General features: G+C 42.0%; 1 protein-coding gene across 4 annotated transcripts in view; it reads right to left on the bottom strand.

The window, feature by feature from the left end:
* The window catches only part of cacna1fb (calcium channel, voltage-dependent, L type, alpha 1F subunit), a 197851-nt gene that overhangs the window by 120623 nt on the left and 61762 nt on the right, over positions 1-15466 (bottom strand). For all 4 annotated transcript variants that reach the window (XM_055891144.1, XM_055891142.1, XM_055891143.1 and 1 more), the window contains exons 8-9: positions 12897-13000; positions 9787-9938 (exon numbers count right to left, since the gene is read on the bottom strand). In XM_055891144.1, coding sequence (XP_055747119.1) covers positions 9787-9938; positions 12897-13000 — 256 coding nt within the window. The remainder of the gene's footprint in view (positions 1-9786; positions 9939-12896; positions 13001-15466) is intronic.

Below are 15466 nucleotides of genomic sequence, written 5' to 3' on the forward strand. Positions count from 1 at the left end.
AACCCAGTCCATTCTGTTATAACAGCCCTAACCCAGTCCATTCTGTTATAACAGCCCTAACCCAGTCCATTCTGTTATAACAGCCCTAACCCAGTCCATTCTGTTATAACAGCCCTAACCCAGTCCATTCTGTTATAACAGCCCTAACCCAGTCCATTCTGTTATAACAGCCCTAACCCAGTCCATTCTGTTATAACAGCCCTAACCCAGTCCATTCTGTTATAACAGCCCTAACCCAGTCCATTCTGTTATAACAGCCCTAACCCAGTCCATTCTGTTATAACAGCCCTAACCCAGTCCATTCTGTTATAACAGCCCTAACCCAGTCCATTCTGTTATAACAGCCCTAACCCAGTCCATTCTGTTATAACAGCCCTAACCCAGTCCATTCTGTTATAACAGCCCTAACCCAGTCCATTCTGTTATAACAGCCCTAACCCAGTCCATTCTGTTATAACAGCCCTAACCCAGTCCATTCTGTTATAACAGCCCTAACCCAGTCCATTCTGTTATAACAGCCCTAACCCAGTCCATTCTAACAGCCCTAACCCAGTCCATTCTGTTATAACAGCCCTAACCCAGTCCATTCTGTTATAACAGCCCTAACCCAGTCCATTCTGTTATAACAGCCCTAACCCAGTCCATTCTGTTATAACAGCCCTAACCCAGTCCATTCTGTTATAACAGCCCTAACCCAGTCCATTCTGTTATAACAGCCCTAACCCAGTCCATTCTGTTATAACAGCCCTAACCCAGTCCATTCTGTTATAACAGCCCTAACCCAGTCCATTCTGTTATAACAGCCCTAACCCAGTCCATTCTGTTATAACAGCCCTAACCCAGTCCATTCTGTTATAACAGCCCTAACCCAGTCCATTCTGTTATAACAGCCCTAACCCAGTCCATTCTGTTATAACAGCCCTAACCCAGTCCATTCTGTTATAACAGCCCTAACCCAGTCCATTCTGTTATAACAGCCCTAACCCAGTCCATTCTGTTATAACAGCCCTAACCCAGTCCATTCTGTTATAACAGCCCTAACCCAGTCCATTCTGTTATGACAGCCCTAACCCAGTCCATTCTGTTATAACAGCCCTAACCCAGTCCATTCTGTTATAACAGCCCTAACCCAGTCCATTCTGTTATAACAGCCCTAACCCAGTCCATTCTGTTACAACAGCCCTAACCCAGTCCATTCTGTTATAACAGCCCTAACCCAGTCCATTCTGTTATAACAGCCCTAACCCAGTCCATTCTGTTATAACAGCCCTAACCCAGTCCATTCTGTTATAACAGCCCTAACCCAGTCCATTCTGTTATAACACCCCTAACCCAGTCCATTCTGTTATAACAGCCCTAACCCAGTCCATTCTGTTATAACAGCCCTAACCCAGTCCATTCTGTTATAACAGCCCTAACCCAGTCCATTCTGTTATAACAGCCCTAACCCAGTCCATTCTGTTATAACAGCCCTAACCCAGTCCATTCTAACAGCCCTAACCCAGTCCATTCTGTTATAACAGCCCTAACCCAGTCCATTCTAACAGCCCTAACCCAGTCCATTCTGTTATAACAGCCCTAACCCAGTCCATTCTGTTATAACAGCCCTAACCCAGTCCATTCTGTTATAACAGCCCTAACCCAGTCCATTCTAAACAGCCCTAACCCAGTCCATTCTGTTATAACAGCCCTAACCCAGTCCATTCTGTTATAACAGCCCTAACCCAGTCCATTCTGTAATAACAGCCCTAACCCAGTCCATTCTGTTATAACAGCCCTAACCCAGTCCATTATAACAGCCCTAACCCAGTCCATTCTGTTATAACAGCCCTAACCCAGTCCATTCTAACAGCCCTAACCCAGTCCATTCTGTTATAACAGCCCTAACCCAGTCCATTCTGTTATAACAGCCCTAACCCAGTCCATTCGTAACAGCCCTAACCCAGTCCATTCTGTTATAACAGCCCTAACCCAGTCCATTCTGTTATAACAGCCCTAACCCAGTCCATTCTGTTATAACAGCCCTAACCCAGTCCATTCTCTTATAACAGCCCTAACCCAGTCCATTCTGTTATAACAGCCCTAACCCAGTCCATTCTGTTATAACAGCCCTAACCCAGTCCAGTCCATTCTAACAGCCCTAACCCAGTCCATTCTGTTATAACAGCCCTAACCCAGTCCATTCTGTTATAACAGCCCTAACCCAGTCCATTCTGTTATAACAGCCCTAACCCAGTCCATTCTGTTATAACAGCGATAACCCAGTCCATTCTGTTATAACAGCCCTAACCCAGTCCATCTGATAACAGCCCTAACCCAGTCCATTCTGTTATAACTGCCCTAACCCAGTCCATTATAACAGCCCTAACCCAGTCCATTCTGTTATAACAGCCCTAACCCAGTCCATTCTGTTATAACAGCCCTAACCCAGTCCATTCTGTTATAACAGCCCTAACCCAGTCCATTCTGTTATAACAGCCCTAACCCAGTCCATTCTAACAGCCCTAACCCAGTCCATTCTGTTATAACAGCCCTAACCCAGTCCATTCTGTTATAACAGCCCTAACCCAGTCCATTCTGTTATAACAGCCCTAACCCAGTCCATTCTAAACAGCCCTAACCCAGTCCATTCTGTTATAACAGCCCTAACCCAGTCCATTCTGTTATAACAGCCCTAACCCAGTCAATTCTGTAATAACAGCCCTAACCCAGTCCATTCTGTTATAACAGCCCTAACCCAGTCCATTATAACAGCCCTAACCCAGTCCATTCTGTTATAACAACCCTAACCCAGTCCATTCTAACAGCCCTAACCCAGTCCATTCTGTTATAACAGCCCTAACCCAGTCCATTCTGTTATAACTGCCCTAACCCAGTCCATTCTAACAGCCCTAACCCAGTCCATTCTGTTATAACAGCCCTAACCCAGTCCATTCTATTATAACAGCCCTAACCCAGTCCATTCTGTTATAACAGCCCTAACCCAGTCCATTCTCTTATAACAGCCCTAACCCAGTCCATTCTGTTATAACAGCCCTAACCCAGTCCATTCTGTTATAACAGCCCTAACCCAGTCCAGTCCATTCTAACAGCCCTAACCCAGTCCATTCTGTTATAACAGCCCTAACCCAGTCCATTCTGTTATAACAGCCCTAACCCAGTCCATTCTGTTATAACAGCCCTAACACAGTCCATTCTGTTATAACAGCGATAACCCAGTCCATTCTGTTATAACAGCCCTAACCCAGTCCATTATAACAGCCCTAACCCAGTCCATTCTGTTATAACTGCCCTAACCCAGTCCATTATAACAGCCCTAACCCAGTCCATTCTGTTATAACAGCCCTAACCCAGTCCATTCTGTTATAACAGCCCTAACCCAGTCCATTCTGTTATAACAGCCCTAACCCAGTCCATTCTGTTATAACAGCCCTAACCCAGTCCATTCTAACAGCCCTAACCCAGTCCATTCTGTTATAACAGCCCTAACCCAGTCCATTCTGTTATAACAGCCCTAACCCAGTCCATTCTGTTATAACAGCCCTAACCCAGTCCATTCTAAACAGCCCTAACCCAGTCCATTCTGTTATAACAGCCCTAACCCAGTCCATTCTGTTATAACAGCCCTAACCCAGTCCATTCTGTAATAACAGCCCTAACCCAGTCCATTCTGTTATAACAGCCCTAACAAAGTCCATTATAACAGCCCTAACCCAGTCCATTCTGTTATAACAGCCCTAACCCAGTCCATTCTAACAGCCCTAACCCAGTCCATTCTGTTATAACAGCCCTAACCCAGTCCATTCTGTTATAACTGCCCTAACACAGTCCATTCTAACAGCCCTAACCCAGTCCATTCTGTTATAACAGCCCTAACCCAGTCCATTCTATTATAACAGCCCTAACCCAGTCCATTCTGTTATAACAGCCCTAACCCAGTCCATTCTCTTATAACAGCCCTAACCCAGTCCATTCTGTTATAACAGCCCTAACCCAGTCCATTCTGTTATAACAGCCCTAACCCAGTCCAGTCCATTCTAACAGCCCTAACCCAGTCCATTCTGTTATAACAGCCCTAACCCAGTCCATTCTGTTATAACAGCCCTAACCCAGTCCAATCTGTTATAACAGCCCTAACACAGTCCATTCTGTTATAACAGCCCTAACCCAGTCCATTCTGTTATAACAGCCCTAACCCAGTCCATTATAACAGCCCTAACCCAGTCCATTCTGTTATAACAGCCCTAACCCAGTCCATTATATTAGCCCTAACCCAGTCCATTCTGTTATAACAGCCCTAACCCAGTCCATTCTGTTATAACAGCCCTAACCCAGTCCATTCTAACAGCCCTAACCCAGTCCATTCTGTTATAACAGCCCTAACCCAGTCCATTCTGTTATAACAGCCCTAACCCAGTCCATTCTAACAGCCCTAACCCAGTCCATTCTGTTATAACAGCCCTAACCCAGTCCATTCTGTTATAACAGCCCTAACCCAGTCCATTCTGTTATAACAGCCCTAACCCAGTCCATTCTAACAGCCCTAACCCAGTCCATTCTGTTATAACAGCCCTAACCCAGTCCATTCTAAAAGCCCTAACCCAGTCCATTCTGTTATAACAGCCCTAACCCAGTCCATTCTGTTATAACAGCCCTAACCCAGTCCATTCTGTTATAACAGCCCTAACCCAGTCCATTCTGTTATAACAGCCCTAACCCAGTCCATTCTGTTATAACAGCCCTAACCCAGTCCATTCTGTTATAACAGCCCTAACCCAGTCCATTCTGTTATAACAGCCCTAACCCAGTCCATTCTAACAGCCCTAACCCAGTCCATTCTGTTATAACAGCCCTAACCCAGTCCATTCTGTTATAACAGCCCTAACCCAGTCCATTCTGTTATAACAGCCCCAACCCAGTCCATTCTGTTATAACAGCCCTAACCCAGTCCATTCTGTTATAACAGCCCTAGCCCAGTCCATTCTGTTATAACAGCCCTAACCCAGTCCATTCTGTTATAACAGACCTAACCCAGTCCATTCTGTAATAACAGCCCTAACCCAGTCCATTCTGTTATAGCAGCCCTAACCCAGTCCATTCTGTTATAACAGCCCTAACCCAGTCCATTCTGTTATAACAGCCCTAACCCAGTCCATTCTAACAGCCCTAACCCAGTCCATTCTAACAGCCCGAACCCAGTCCATTCTGTTATAACAGCCCTAACCCAGTCCATTCTGTTATAACAGCCCTAACCCAGTCCATTCTGTTATAACAGCCCTAACCCAGTCCATTCTGTTATAACAGCCCTAACCCAGTCCATTCTGTTATAACAGCCCTAACCCAGTCCATTCTGTTATAACAGCCCTAACCCAGTCCATTCTGTTATAACAGCCCTAACCCAGTCCATTCTAACAGCCCTAACCCAGTCCATTCTGTTATAACAGCCCTAACCCAGTCCATTCTAACAGCCCTAACCCAGTCCATTCTGTTATAACAGCCCTAACCCAGTCCATTCTGTTATAACAGCCCTAACCCAGTCCATTCTGTTATAACAGCCCTAACCCAGTTCATTCTAACAGCACTAACCCAGTCCATTCTGTTATAACAGCCCTAACCCAGTCCATTCTGTTATAACAGCCCTAACCCAGTCCATTCTGTTATAACAGCCCTAACCCAGTCCATTCTGTTACAACAGCCCTAACCCAGTCCATTCTGTTATAACAGCCCTAACCCAGTCCATTCTGTTATAACAGCACTAACCCAGTCCATTCTGTTATAACAGCCCTAACCCAGTCCATTCTGTTATAACAGCCCTAACCCAGTCCATTCTGTTATAACAGCCCTAACCCAGTCCATTCTGTTATAACAGCCCTAACCCAATCCATTCTGTTATAACAGCCCTAACCCAGTCCATTCTGTTATAACAGCCCTAACCCAGTCCATTCTGTTATAACAGCCCTAACCCAGTCCATTCTGTTATAACAGCCCTAACCCAGTCCATTCTGTTATAACAGCCCTAACCCAGTCCATTCTGTTATAACAGCCCTAACCCAGTCCATTCTGTTATAACAGCCCTAACCCAGTCCATTCTGTTATAACAGCCCTAGCCCAGTCCATTATGTTATAACAGCCCTAGCCCAGTCCATTCTAACAGCCCTAACCCAGTCCATTCTGTTATAACAGCCCTAACCCAGTCCATTCTGTTATAACAGCCCTAACCCAGTCCATTCTGTTATAACAGACCTAACCCAGTCCATTCTGTTATAACAGCCCTAACCCAGTCCATTCTGTTATAACAGCCCTAACCCAGTCCATTCTGTTATAACAGCCCTAACCCAGTCCATTATGTTATAACAGCCCTAACCCAGTCCATTCTGTTATAGCAGCTCTAACCCAGTCCATTCTGTTATAACAGCCCTAACCCAGTCCATTCTGTTATAACAGCCCTAACCCAGTCCATTCTGTTATAACAGCCCTAACCCAGTCCATTCTAACAGCCCTAACCCGGTCCATTCTGTTATAACAGCCCTAACCCAGTCCATTCTGTTATAACAGCCCTAACCCAGTCCATTATGTTATAACAGCCCTAACCCAGTCCGTTCTGTTATAACAGCCCTAACCCAGTCCATTCTGTTATAACAGCTCTAACCCAGTTCATTCTGTTATAACAGCCCTAACCCAGTCCATTCTGTTATAACAGCTCTAACCCAGTCCATTCTGTTATAACAGCCCTAACCCAGTCCATTCTGTTATAACAGCCCTAACCCAGTCCATTCTGTTATAACAGCCCTAACCCAGTCCATTCTGTTATAACAGCCCTAACCCAGTCCATTATGTTATAACAGCCCTAACCCAGTCCATTCTGTTATAACAGCTCTAACCCAGTCCATTCTGTTATAACAGCCCTAACCCAGGGTCGCAACTTAGGACACAGAGAGAAACATTCTGTTATAACAGCCCTAACCCAGTCCATTCTGGGTCGGACCTCTGTTCCATTCTGTTATAACTGTTTGGGGCGGCAGGGTAGCCTAGTGGTTAGAGTGTTGGACTAGTAACCCAAAGGTTGCAAGGTCAAATCCCCGAGCTGACAAGGTTTAAAATCCGTCGTTCTGCCCCTGAACAAGGCAGTTAACCCACCGTTCCCCGGTAGGCCGTCATTGAAAATAAGAATTTGTTCTCAACTGACTTGACTAGTTAAATAAAGATCAAATTAAAAAAATTAAAAATACAAATAACGGAACAGAGTAAAGACTACAGTAGCACCTAAAGACAGCACCTAAAGACAGCACCTAAAGACATGGACGGATTTCATTAGAATGTGTAGGTCCCGAAGCTGGAAAGCTGGAAATCTTAATGGTGAAACTGCCACGTCCGTTCGGGATATTACAACAATCAGGAAGTTACTGTAAACAACACCCCCCCCCCCCCCCCGCCCCCCCGCCACCCCCCCCCCTCTGACATCATTGAACAGATGATGCACGACGCTCCTTTGTCAACAAAACAAAAAACAGCCGTGGGGCGAACAGTGGCACTGTTTCCCCTTTTGCGGATTCCATCTTTGAAAGAAGTACAACTTATGAAGGCTTAATAAAGCATACATTAAGGCCTCAAAGCATACATTAGGGCTTCATTAAGCATACATTAAGGCCTCATAAAGCATACATTAGGGTTTCATTAAGCATACATTAATGTCTCATAAAGCATACAGCAGCATACCACCCTGCATACCACTACTGGCTTGCTTCTGAAGCTAAGCAGGGTTGGTCCTGGTCAGGCCCTGGATGGGAGACCAGATGCTGCTGGAAGTGGTGTTGGAGGGCCAGTAGGAGGCACTCTTTCCTCTGGTCTAAAAAATATCCCAATGCCCCAGGGCAGTGATTGGGGACACTGCCCTGTGTAGGGTGCCGTCTTTCGGATGGGACGTTAAACGGGTGTCCTGACTCTCTGAGGTCATTAAAGATCCCATGGCACTTATTGTAAGAGTAGGGGTGTTAACCCCGGTGTCCTGGCTAAATTCCCAATCTGGCCTTCAAACCATCATGGTCACCTAATAATCCCCAGTTTACAATTGGCTCATTCATCCCCCTCCTCTCCCCTGTAACTATTCCCCAGGTCGTTGCTGCAAATGAGAACGTGTTCTCAGTCAACTTACCTGGTAAAATAACGGTAAAATAAAATAAATAAATAAATAAATAAATACATTAACACTTCATTAAGCATATATTAATGTCTCATAAAGCATACATTAAGGCTTCATAAAGCATACATTAATGCCTCATAAAGCATACATTAATGCCTCATAAAGCATACATTAATGTCTCATAAAGCATACATTAAGGCTTCATAAAGCATACATTAATGTCTCATAAAGCATACATTAAGGCTTCATAAAGCATACATTAATGCCTCATAAAGCATACATTAAGGCTTCATAAAGCATACATTAATGCCTCATAAAGCATACATTAATGCCTCATAAAGCATACATTAAGGCTTCATAAAGCATACATTAATACCTCAAAAAGCATACATTGAGGCTTCATTAAGCATACATTAAGGCCTCATAAAGCATACATTAATACCTCATAAAGCATACATTGAGGCTTCATTAAGCATACATTAAGGCCTCATAAAGCATACATTAAGGCTTCATAAAGCATACATTGAGGCTTTATAAAGCATACATTAAGGCCTCATAAAGCATACATTAATACCTCATAAAGCATACATTGAGGCTTCATTAAGCATACATTAAGGCTTCATAAAGCAAACATTAATGCCTTATAAAGCATACATTGAGGCTTTATAAAGCATACATTAATGCCTCATAAAGCATACATTGGGGCTTCATTAAGCATACATTAAGGCCTCATAAAGCATACATTAATGTCTCATAAAGCATACATTAAGGCCTCATAAAGCATACATTAAGGCTTCATAAAGCATACATTAATGCCTCATAAAGCATACATTGAGGCTTTATAAAGCATACATTAATGCCTCATAAAGCATACATTGGGGCTTCATTAAGCATACATTAAGGCCTCATAAAGCATACATTAATGCCTCATAAAGCATACATTAAGGCTTCATAAAGCATACATTAATGCCTCATAAAGCATACATTAAGGCTTTATAAAGCATACATTAATGCCTCATAAAGCATACATTGGGGCTTCATTAAGCATACATTAAGGCCTCATAAAGCATACATTAATGTCTCATAAAGCATACATTAATGTCTCATAAAGCATACATTGGGGCTTCATTAAGCATACATTAAGGCCTCATAAAGCATACATTAAGGCCTCATAAAGCATACATTAAGGCTTCATAAAGCATACATTAATGCCTCATAAAGCATACATTAATGCCTCATAAAGCATACATTAAGGCTTCATAAAGCATACATTAATGCCTCATAAAGCATACATTAATGCCTCATAAAGCATACATTAAGGCTTCATAAAGCATACATTAATGCATCATAAAGCATACATTAAGGCTTCATAAAGCATACATTATTGCCTCATAAAGCATACATTAAGGCTTCAAAAAGCATACATTAATACCTCATAAAGCATACATTGATGCCTCATAAAGCATACATTAAGACTTTATAAAGCATTCCTTGAGGCTTCCTAAGCACTTCATAAACGCTTCATAAAAACATCTAAAATCCTATGTCATAATCTATAAATGGTGCATAGTGTTATGTCACATTTGGCAATTCACCCTACAGTGAGAATGGTTATGTCACCCTTTATAGACACAGGCGGTACTCACGTCTGTTTCCATCCTCGTCAAACTCATCCATGTCCTCAGCCTGTGTGATCCAGTCCATGTATCCAGACAGATCCTCCTCCATCTGCTGCTTCTCTCTCAGCTTCTGGAAGTCCCCTCGCGCCTGGGCCTTTTCTCTCTCCTTGGAGAACTCTCTGTAGGATCATAACACATCATGTCAGGCACGTACGCACACACACACGTACACACACACACGTACGCACACACACGTACGCCCACACACGTACACACACACACGTACGCACACACACACACACGTACGCACACACACACACACACACGTACGCACACACACTTACACACACACACGTACGCACACACACGTACACGCACACACACGTACGCACACACACACACACGTACACACACACACACGTACGCACACACACACACACGTACACACACACACACACGCACGCACACACACGTACGCACACACACGTACGCACACACACACACGAACGCACACACACACACACACACACACACACACGTACACACACACACACACACGTACACACACACTAATACACACACAGTAGAACACACGCACTAGTGCACACACACTAATACACACCGTCTAGTACACACACGTACTAATACACACGCAGTAGTACACACAAACTAGTGCACACACACACGTAGTAATACACACACACACGTACACACACACACGTACTAATACACACACGTACTAATACACACACACACGTACACACACACACGTACACACACACACGTACACACACACACACGTACGCACACACACACACACGTACACACACACACACACGCACGCACACACACGTACGCACACACACGTACGCACACACACACACGTACGCACACACACACACACACACACACACACACGTACACACACACACACACGTACACACACACTAATACACACACAGTAGAACACACGCACTAGTGCACACACACTAATACACACCGTCTAGTACACACACGTACTAATACACACGCAGTAGTACACACAAACTAGTGCACACACACACGTAGTAATACACACACACACGTACACACACACACGTACTAATACACACACGTACTAATACACACACACACGTACACACACACACGTACGCACACACACACACACACACACACACACACGTACACACACACACACACACGTACACACACACTAATACACACACAGTAGAACACACGCACTAGTGCACACACACTAATACACACCGTCTAGTACACACACGTACTAATACACACGCAGTAGTACACACAAACTAGTGCACACACACACGTACTAATACACACACACACGTACACACACACACGTACACACACGTACTAATACACACGCAGTAGTAAATACACACGTACACACACACACACACGTACACACACACATACTAATACACACGCAGTAGTACATACACACTAATACACACACGTACTAATACACACACGTACTAATACACACACGTACTAATACACACGTACTAATACACACGTACTAATATACACACGTACTAATATACACGTACTAATATACACACGTACTAATATACACACGTACTAATATACACACGTACTAATATACACACGTACTAATATACACACGTACTAATACACACACGTACTAATACACACACGTACTAATACACACGTACTAATACACACGTACTAATATACACACGTACTAATACACACACGTACTAATATACACACGTACTAATACACACACGTACTAATATACACACGTACTAATACACACACGTACTAATACACACACGTACTAATACACACACGTACTAATACACACACGTACTAATATACACGTACTAATATACACACGTACTAATATACACACGTACTAATATACACGTACTAATACACACACGTACTAATATACACGTACTAATATACACACGTACTAATATACACACGTACTAATACACACACGTACTAATACACACACGTACTAATATACACACGTACTAATATACACACGTACTAATACACACACGTACTAATACACACACGTACTAATACACACGTACTAATATACACACGTACTAATATACACACGTACTAATACACACACGTACTAATATACACGTACTAATATACACACGTACTAATATACACGTACTAATACACACACGTACTAATACACACACGTACTAATATACACACGTACTAATATACACACGTACTAATATACACGTACTAATACACACACGTACTAATATACACACGTACTAATATACACACGTACTAATACACACGTACTAATACACACACGTACTAATACACACGTACTAATACACACACGTACTAATACACACGTACTAATACACACACGTACTAATATACACACGTACTAATATACACACGTACTAATACACACGTACTAATACACACACGTACTAATACACACACATACTAATACACACGCAGTAGTACATACACACTAATACACACACGTACTAATACACACACGTACTAATACACACGTACTAATACACACACGTACTAATACACACGTACTAATACACACACGTACTAATATACACGTACTAATACACACACGTACTAATACACACACGTACTAATACACACACGTACTAATACACACACGTACTAATACACACACGTACTAATACACACGCAGTAGTAAATACACTCTAGTACACACACATACTAATACACACACGTACACACACACGTACTAATACACACGCAGTAGTACACACACACACACACTAATACACACACTCTAGTACACACACGTACACACACACACGCAGTAGTACACACTTGGCCTCCATCTCCTTGAAGAACTCTCACACAGAGAACACACATAACATCAGGCACTCACACACACTCACACTCACACACTCACTCACTCACACACTCACACACTCACACACTCACACACACACACACACACACACACACACACACACACACACACACACACACACACACACACACACACACACACACACACACACACACACACACACACACACACACACACACAGAGACACACACACACACACACACACACACACACACACACACACACGGGTCGTGATACTCACCCACTCAACACACCCAAAACCAGGTTGAGGACGAAGAAGGAGCCAAAGACCACCAGACTGACAAAGTAAACCCAGGGCATCTCAAACCCGATGGCATCATTCATCTAGTGGAAGAAGAAGAAGAATTTGGAGAAACAGAGAAGATACAGAGAAGATACAGATGGAAGAACAGACGGATGAACAGAGAAGATACAGTGGAGGAACAGATGGAGAAACAGAGGTATATACAGATGGAAGAACAGAGAATATACATATGGATAAACAGATGGATGAACAGAGAAGATACAGTGGAGGAACAGATGGAGAAACAGAGGTATATACAGATGGAAGAACAGAGAATATACAGTGGAGGAACAGATGGAGAAACAGAGAAGATACAGTGGAGGAACAGATGGAGAAACAGAGAAGATACAGTGGAGGAACATATGGAGAAACAGAGAAGATACAGATGGAAGAACAGATGGAGAAACAGAGAAGATACAGATGGAGAAACAGAGAAGATACAGAGAAGATACAGATGGAGAAACAGAGAAGATACAGAGAAGATACAGATGGAAGAACAGATGGATGAACAGAGAATATACATATGGGTAAACAGAGGTATATACAGATGGATAAACAGAGGTATATACAGATGGATAAACAGAGGTATATACAGATGGATAAACAGAGAAGATACAGATGGAGAAACAGAGATAGATAAAGATGGAGAAACAAAGATATATACAGATGGATAAACAGATATATATATATATACAGATGGATGAACAGAGAAGATACAGATGGAGAAACAGAGAAGATACAGATGGAAGAACAGCTGGAGAAACAGAGAAGATACAGATGGATAAACAGAGAAGATACAGTGGAGGAACAGATGGAGAAACAGAGAAGATACAGTTGGATAAACAGAGGTATATACAGATGGATGAACAGAGAAGATACAGATGGATAAACAGAGAAGATACAGATGGAGAAACAGAGGTATATACAGATGGATAAACAGAGAAGATACAGATGGAAGAACAGACGGATAAACAGAGAATATACAGATGGATAAACAGAGAAGATACAGATGGAGAAACAGAGATAGATAAAGATGGAGAAACAAAGATATATACAGATGGATATACAGATATATATACAGATGGATGAACAGAGAAGATACAGATGGATAAACAGAGGTATATACAGATGGAGAAACATATGGATAAACTGAGGTATATACAGATGGATAAACAGAGAAGATACAGATGGAGAAACAGAGATAGATAAAGATGGAGAAACAAAGATATATACAGATGGAGAAACAGATATATATATATATATACAGATGGATGAACAGATAAGATACAGATGGATAAACAGAGAAGATACAGATGGATAAACAGAGAAGATACAGATGGATAAACAGAGGTATATACAGATGGAGAAACAGATGGAGAAACAGAGAAGATACAGATGGATAAAAATAAATAGATACAGATGGAAGAACAGATGGAGAATCAGAGAAGATACAGATGAAGAAACAGATGGAGATACAGAGGGAGAAAAAGACAATATACAGAAAAATAAACAGAGATAGATACAGATGGATAAAAGAGAGGGAAAACAGAGAATGATACAGATGGATAAACAGAGAATAAACAGATGGAGAAATAGAGATAGATACAGATGGATAAAGAGAGGGAAAACAGAGAAGATACAGATGGATAAAAAAATAAATAGATACAGATGGAAATTCAGAGAAGATACAGATGGAGAAACAGATATAGATACAGATGGATAAAGAGAGGGAAAACAGAGAAGATACAGATGGATACAAATAAATAGATACAGATGGAGATCCGGAGAAGATACAGATGGAGGAACAGATGGAGGAACAGATGGAGAAACAGAAGATACATATGGATGAACATAGATAGATACAGATGGAGTAACAGATGGAGAAACAGAGAAGATATAGATGGAGAAACTAGAGAATAAAGAAAGACATATACTCAAAGTAATACAGTGATGTAGCTATCACAGTAGAGTAGAGTAGACTACAGTAGAGTAGACTACAGTAGAGTAGAGTAGACTACAGTAGAGTACAATAGAATACGGTACAGTAGAGTAGACTACAGTAGAGTACAATAGAATACGGTACAGTAGAGTAGATTACAGTAGAGTACAATATAATACGGTACAGTAGAGTAGATTATAGTACAGTACAATATAATACAGTACAGTAGAGTAGATTACAGTAGAGTACGGTAAAGTAGTGTAGAATAATGTGGAGTACAGCAATTACTTTTACAATAGTACCAAATATGTTGTCGTACGAAATGCTGATTGTTGGCCTGTTAAGGTTATATATACAGTTGAAGTCGGAAGTTTACATACACCTTAGCCAAATACATTTAATCCTAGTAAAAATTCCCTGTCTTAGGTCAGTTAGGATCACCACTTTATTTTAAGAATGTGAAATGTCAGAATAATAGCAGAGAGAATGATTTATTTCAGCTTTTATTTCTTTCATCACATTCCCAGTGGGTCAGAACAGTTCTATTTTTTTTTTCATCAAACCAGAG

Source organism: Salvelinus fontinalis, chromosome 31 (genome assembly GCF_029448725.1).
Source record: "Salvelinus fontinalis isolate EN_2023a chromosome 31, ASM2944872v1, whole genome shotgun sequence".
In the NCBI taxonomy this organism is placed as follows: domain Eukaryota; kingdom Metazoa; phylum Chordata; class Actinopteri; order Salmoniformes; family Salmonidae; genus Salvelinus; species Salvelinus fontinalis.